At 45.6% G+C, this 7,500-nt stretch overlaps 1 protein-coding gene across 1 annotated transcript in view; it reads left to right on the top strand.

The window, feature by feature from the left end:
• pard6a (par-6 family cell polarity regulator alpha) overlaps positions 1-7,500 on the top strand; it is a 13,749-nt gene that overhangs the window by 734 nt on the left and 5,515 nt on the right. Inside the window, exon 2 of the mRNA XM_084017782.1 lies at positions 1,871-2,093. Coding sequence (XP_083873908.1) covers positions 1,871-2,093 — 223 coding nt within the window. The remainder of the gene's footprint in view (positions 1-1,870; positions 2,094-7,500) is intronic.

The raw sequence follows: 7,500 nt of genomic DNA, 5'->3' as shown, positions 1-7,500 counted from the left end.
TGATCATTTCATATTCATGTCTATTTATGCAGGAGAGCTTCTGATTCATCATCAATTCATTCCAGGGTCTTTTTTACTAAAGAAGGGGGTTCTCTGTCTGTGTGTTATTTCCCATAATGTGTTACCAGGATATTTTACTGCCAACAGTTTCAAGCATATTTTAATGAATGATATCCTGAACGATTCATTTTAACACAATGTTGCCCTTCTTTACATTTTAATCATAGAGTATTTTGTATTTGTCGTTAATGATCTCAGTAAAAATGAATCAGTCATTATAATAAATAACAACATAAAGTATCTGCAGTGCAACAATAGAATGCTGAGGTGACCTGTGTTATCAGTGTAACTGTAGCTCCTTCCTCATTCACACGCATTGTTCTTAGTTAAAGCCACGGCAACTTACAGCAACTTACAGCAACTAACAGCAACTTACAGCAACTAACAGCAACTTACAGCAACTTACAGCAACTAACAGCAACTAACAGCAATTTACAGCAACTAACAGCAACTTACAGCAACTTACAGCAACTAACAGCAACTAACAGCAACTAACAGCAACTAACAGCAACTTACAGCAACTAACAGCAACTTACAGCAACTAACAGCAACTTACAGCAACTTACAGCAACTAACAGCAACTAACAGCAACTTACAGCAACTAACAGCAACTAACAGCAACTTACAGCAACTAACAGCAACTTACAGCAACTTACAGCAACTTACAGCAACTAACAGCAACTAACAGCAACTAACCCAAACTGGAAAAGTTGGTCAGGCTGGGTTTCTAGTCCCGCTGACCCACTTAATCATCTCAACTATTTAAAGTGTTTCAGTCTGTTAATTAGCTGAGAACCCAGTCTCCCCGCCCAGACAACAAGCTTCATGTCACACCTCGTCAAGACCAGACCAGAACCAGAGACTGTCTGTGGTCCCCAGAGGTCTAGATAGTAGCTCACATTAGTCCAGAGACCAGACCAGAGTATGTGGAGGAACCAGAGACTGTCTGTGGTCCCCCAGAGGTCTAGATAGTAGCTCACATTAGTCCAGAGACCAGACCAGACTATGTGGAGGAACCAGAGACTGTCTGTGGTCCCCCAGAGGTCTAGATAGTAGCTCACATTAGTCCAGAGACCAGACCAGACTATGTGGAGGAACCAGAGACTGTCTGTGGTCCAAACAACAAGGTCTCTGCTGTATTTCTGTCTAGATGACCTTATATGGAGTGTTGATGGAGCAGCTACAATGTTAGCGTAGCCTAGCACCATCAACCAGACTCCATTCAGAAAACCAGCGTTTTAACAGTAGTTATCTTGTGATCTTGCAGACAGACCTAACAAAGCATGACTCAGCACGTTTTACTGCTGATGAAGGAGTTATCCTTGTCATCTGGGTATTGGTATTAAGGTGGAGTAAGGCCCCCAGCACCCTGACGTAGCTTGGACAGGGTGGTGTTACCTGAGGAGGAAGCTGCTGCTTCGTAACGAGGCGTCTGATTGTGAAACACTGCGGTTGGACTCGGTGTTCTGTAATTATAACAGAGAACATTCTTTCTCCTCAGAGGACGAACCCAGCTGACATCCAGCTAACGTCCTGATCATCTAAAAGGAGATCAGGTCTGAGGTCCAAGGTGACCCTGATCAACGGGTCTCTGCAGGATCAGATGATGGAGGGATGTCGGTGTTATAGTGTTGAATATTAATATACAGTTGAGTTATATGAACACAAACAGGAGGCTTTCAAAATATTAATACATCGCATTCGTGAAAACCAGCGACTATGTTCCAGACCAAGTACAAGTACATGTCGGTCCTGAGATGTACTTGTACTTGCGTGCTGCGGTCCGTCTGTTAACCTGCTTTCCTCTCAGTTCGAGGCGGAGTACCGGCGCTTCGCCCTGCGGAGGAACGGCCCCGCCGGCTTCCAGGAGTTCTACCGCCTCCTGCTGGCCGTGCACCGCATCCCGGGCCTGGACGTGCTGCTGGGCTACGCCGACGTGCACGGAGACCTGCTGCCCATCAACAACGACGACAACTACCACAAGGCCGTGACGTCGGCCAATCCGCTGCTCCGCATCATCATCACCAAGAAAGGTGAGCCAGACCTCCAGGCTAGTCCTGACCCCCTTTAATGGACCCTCCAGGCTAGTCCTGATCCCCTTTAATGGACCATACCAGGCTAGTCCTGACCCCCTTTAATTGACCATCCTATTCTAGTCCTGACCCCCTTTAATGTACCATCCTATTCTAGTCCTGACCCCCTTTAATGGACCATCCTATTCTGGTCCTGCCCCCCTTTAATGGACCATCCTATTCTGGTCCTGCCCCCCTTTAATGGACCATCCTATTCTAGTCCTGACCCCCTTTAATGGACCATACCAGGCTAGTCCTGACCCCCTTTAATGGACCATCCTATTCTAGTCCTGACCCCCTTTAATGTACCATCCTATTCTAGTCCTGACCCCCTTTAATGTACCATCCCAGGCTAGTCCTGACCCCCTTTAATGTACCATCCTATTCTAGTCCTGACCCCCTTTAATGGACCATCCTATTCTGGTCCTGCCCCCCTTTAATGGACCATCCTATTCTAGTCCTGACCCCCTTTAATGGACCATACCAGGCTAGTCCTGACCCCCTTTAATGGACCATCCTATTCTGGTCCTGCCCCCCTTTAATGGACCATCCGATTCTAGTCCTGACCCCCTTTAATGGACCATCCTATTCTGGTCCTGCCCCCCTTTAATGGACCATCCGATTCTAGTCCTGACCCCCTTTAATGTACCATCCCAGGCTAGTCCTGACCCCCTTTAATGGACCATCCGATTCTAGTCCTGACCCCCTTTAATGGACCATCCCAGGCTAGTCCTGACCCCCTTTAATGGACCATCCCAGGCTAGTCCTGACCCCCTTTAAAGTTTTTTTGTTGTTGTTGTGATTAAGGATTAATTTCCAGGAACACCTGGAGGATGTTTGAGTCCCGTCGTCTTGGATCCTCCACCGCGTTATTATTCTTGTTTGCCGTCGTCTCCGCTGCAGTTTGCATAATTCATGATGTAATGATGCTAATCTGGTGCTCAGCAGGCCGCTATTGTTGCCCCCGAACCTCAGACAGCTGCCCCCTTAATCAGATTAGCTCGGTGGTCTGGGTGGACGGGAGAACGCGTTACCTTTCCACTTCCTGTTCAGCAGCGACGGTTGGGTCGCAGTAAAACCCTCCCAACCAGCTCACTGTTGATTTAGAGAAGTCTAGTTCACCATCGGGGTGGAAGTTACATTACAACCCAGCGGGATCATTTAACACATTAGGACTGATATGGTTCTATTCATCGTTCTGTATGACTTCATGTGTTCACTCCAACAAAACATGAAGACAACATATATGCATCATTTAATTTTCTTAAAAAATAAGAGTAAACATAACAATAAAATAAAAATATAATAGTAATTAATAATAAAAAATAATAAAAAAGAAAAATAATAATAATAATAAAAATATTCTAATAATAAAAAAATATAATAAAAATATAATAATTATACGTCATTTTATTTTTCTTTAAAAAATAAAAACATAAAAATAAAATAATAATAAAAATATCATAATTAATAATAAAAACTGAAACACTTTTTCTTGTGCACATTTTTTATGAAAAACAATCATATAATATTAATAAAGATGTTGATAAATCAGAAGGTGCCTCAGAATAAATATTAAATTAAATAAATACATAAATAAATGTAATTTAGTGTTTTTTAAGCCAGGTTCTATATTTCACAGCTTCGTCCTATATACAATACAAATTCCCATTATTCTTTCCATTTCCTATATTGCATCTCGAAACAGAAACATTTCTGGCCGCGTGTGTGTGTGTGTGTGTGTGTGTGTGTGTGTGTGTGTGTGTGTGTGTGTGTGTGTGTGTGTGTGTGTGTGTGTGTGTGTGTGTGTGTGTGTGATTTAGAGAGACAGTGATAGCAGCCCATCTGGTGTTGTAAGCCATTAGCCACTGAGTGGGATTATGTTACTCTAAAAGACTTCATCAATCATATCAGCTCCACTCTGTGTGTGTGTGTGTGTGTGTGTGTGTGTGTGTGTGTGTGTGTGTGTGTGTGTGTGTGTGTGTGTGTGTGTGTGTGTGTGTGTGTGTGTGTGTGTGGAGGATGATGTGTAATACAGTATGTGACATCCATCTGCATCACTGCTGCAGCTGTAACCGGGGGCAACAGCCTCCTCCTGTGTAAGTGTCACAGTGGTGGTAGCCATGGTAACAGCTTGCATGTGTACTACTACGGTGGTAGTCGTAGTACAGTCTCATCCTGCATTAGCATTACAGTGGTAACCATGGTAACTGTGGAGCAGGAGCACCACGGCGGTGCTTTACTTAAAAGTTGATCGCGAACACTTATTGATATTTATATTTTTATGCAGAGACATAAATATGCTTTATTTAACTATGCGTACGCCTGATGGCTTACATTCAGCTTCTGAATCCGGTCCTTGGGTCTGGTTCCTGTGGAGCGCCCTCTAGAGGAACCAGGAGTAACTACGCTCTCTGTTACAAGAGATGAACCGAGATGTTCAGGGAATGAATCGTGGTCGAGGTCTACGTGGAGGAGACCTGGTCGGGGTTTACGAGGAGGAGACCTGGTCGAGGTCTACGTGGAGGAGACCTGGTCGGGGTTTACGAGGAGGAGACCTGGTCGAGGTCTACGTGGAGGAGACCTGGTCGAGGTCTACGTGGAGGAGACCTGGTCGAGGTTTACGTGGAGGAGACCTGGTCGGGGTTTACGAGGAGGAGACCTGGTCGAGGTCTACGTGGAGGAGACCTGGTCGAGGTTTACGAGGAGGAGACCTGGTCGAGGTCTACGTGGAGGAGACCTGGTCGAGGTCTACGTGGAGGAGACCTGGTCGAGGTCTACGTGGAGGAGACCTGGTCGAGGTCTACGTGGAGGAGACCTGGTCGAGGTTTACGAGGAGGAGACCTGGTCGAGGTCTACGTGGAGGAGACCTGGTCGAGGTCTACGTGGAGGAGACCTGGTCGAGGTTTACGAGGAGGAGACCTGGTCGGGGTCTACGTGGAGGAGACCTGGTCGAGGTTTACGAGGAGGAGACCTGGTCGAGGTCTTGATATCATAAAGGGGGGCATGATAGTGGAATATGGCGTTGTGAGGAAGTGGGAGGGGCTTAATCATCTCCCTGACAGCATGAAGTGGGTCTCGGGTCTTGGATCCTGCCCTCCCTGTCTCTCCATTGTACACAAGCTCACTGTAGACCTGCTCTGGATTCAGCCATATGGCGGCCTGTTGGGCTCCAGATGGGGGGCACACACACACACACACACACACACACACACACACACACACACACACACACACACACACACACACACACACACAGCTTATGACAGCTGCAGATCCATGATGCATTGGGACAGATATGGACCAGACCAACGCCGGGCCGATAATAACAGGACCGTATGAATGAGGATGTTCAGAGTGTGCAGTTAGATCCAGATCCAGATCCAGATCCAGATCTGGTGGATCAGGACTAGACGTGAGCCGGTCTGTGTTTAATCCAGCAGCAGTTATTTATTGTCCTCGGTGTCCGCGGGGGGAGAACGGTCTTTACATCAACAAACTGATCCCTGAAACTCAGAACTCATCTGCAGCTCCTCATGTTGACTTTTAATAATCGGTCAAATACACATCTTTGTTTATTTGGCTCCGCGGCGCATGAACCTTCGTTTCCACAAAGACTCTGGCGTCGTCATGGGAACACTTTCCTACGTGTTACGCCCATCTGGTGGCACTGTGTCGAAAGTTAGAGCTCGTTAGAAAGTTAGAGCTCATTACATTACATTTACATTCAGGTCATTTAGCTTTTGTCCAAAGCGACTTACAATAAGTACATTTATCAAAAGAAGGAAACAAGGAAACCACAACGAATCATTGCAGATAAAGTAAGAGCTAAACATAGAACAAGTGTTAGGTCCTCATCTGAGTAAAGTAGTACCTTAAGAGCAACAGTGCTACGATCAGAGTGCTATAGGTAAGGGGGGGGGGGGGGGGGGGGGTGTTAGTGGGTCATGCTATGTAGAGTGGAGGTGAAGTCTGAACAGGTGAGTCTTGAGCTTTTTTCAGAAGATGGCAGTGACTCTGCTGTCCTGACATTAGTTGGGAGTTCGTTCCACCACTGAGGACCAGAACAGAGAAGAGTCTTTGCATTACAAAGTAAGAGCTCGTTAGAAAGTTAGAGCTCGTTAGAAAGTTAGAGCTAGATTTTGTATAATATCGGAGCAGAACAGTGATGTGGTTCATCATGTCAGATATCTGGGAATCACTGCAGTAAAAGGACTCATATTGAGGGGGATGACGTGTCTGTGTGTGTGTGTGTGTCTGTGTGTGTGTGTGTGTGTTTGTTTGTTTGTGTGTTTGTTCAGACGAAGCTTAGTGGTGTCTGTGCCTCCAGGCGTTAGTCTGGTCCTTCCTGCCTTGTTGCTTCCTCTTACGCTGATGTTGCTGCTTCTCAGACAGCAACCTTATGGACACACACACACAGAGACCGTGTGTGTGTGTGTGTGTGTGTGTGTGTGTGTGTGTGTGTGTGTGTGTGTGTGTGTGTGTGTGTGTGTGTGTGTGTGTGTGTGTGTGTGTGTGTGTGTGTGTGTGTGTGTGTGTGTGAGAGACAGACAGCAGGAATGTGTGTGAGGAATGCAGTAGTTCAGGTATTCGTCTCCAGCAGAGCGGCCGTCTTCACTCCTGTTACTCGTCTTTTCTCTGGCTGAGATTTATGTGACGTTAATGTTTGTCAACGCGTGAAATGTAGATGATTATATGAGATATGGTCGACTCAAAGTATCCCACATGGTCTGATGGGCTCTGACCTGGCGTCTACATCTGTATTTATGATGACGCTCGTTCTACGACGCTGTTGATGTTGTAGTGACCAGCAGACGCCTCCAGGGGTCAGTGTCTCTGTAGTGGAACAGGAAGCCGAGCTCACAAAGACGAGACTCAGTGTTTGTTGCCTTAAAAAGCTGATCTTTCTAGTTGGAAGTCGGCTTCATGAATTGATGCAAACTTTGGTGGAAACGACTTTTATTATATAGGTTACTGGTTGATGGGCTCACATCTGGAGCAGAATAAACCCTCTAAACCGTTCAATCTGACCCCGATCATCCGAGACTTCCAGGAGGACCAAGAACCAGATTACTGAGATTAAATGTGTTTAATCTCAGTAATCTTCCTCACACACGGCCGGTTTCTTCAGTATCATCGTCTTCAGTGTCTTCCAACAGCATCGTCGTTGAGTCCAGAGGTGGAAGCAAGCGACATCTGTACTTTCTACTTCTCACATTGATTAAACAGACTCTTTACTTTAGTTTTTATGCATTTTACGGGAATTATTAATGATTATTTTATAATTAATATGACGAGAGATTCACTTGTTAAAGGAAACCAGTAAAAATGTCCTTCATAGAGATACTTTAACTTTGAGTACATTTCA

This window comes from Eutrigla gurnardus, assembly GCF_963514095.1.
Source record: "Eutrigla gurnardus genome assembly, chromosome: 9".
Classification (NCBI taxonomy): domain Eukaryota; kingdom Metazoa; phylum Chordata; class Actinopteri; order Perciformes; family Triglidae; genus Eutrigla; species Eutrigla gurnardus.
Note: the sequence above shows the minus strand (reverse complement) of the source record. Positions and strands in the feature narration are given on the sequence as shown.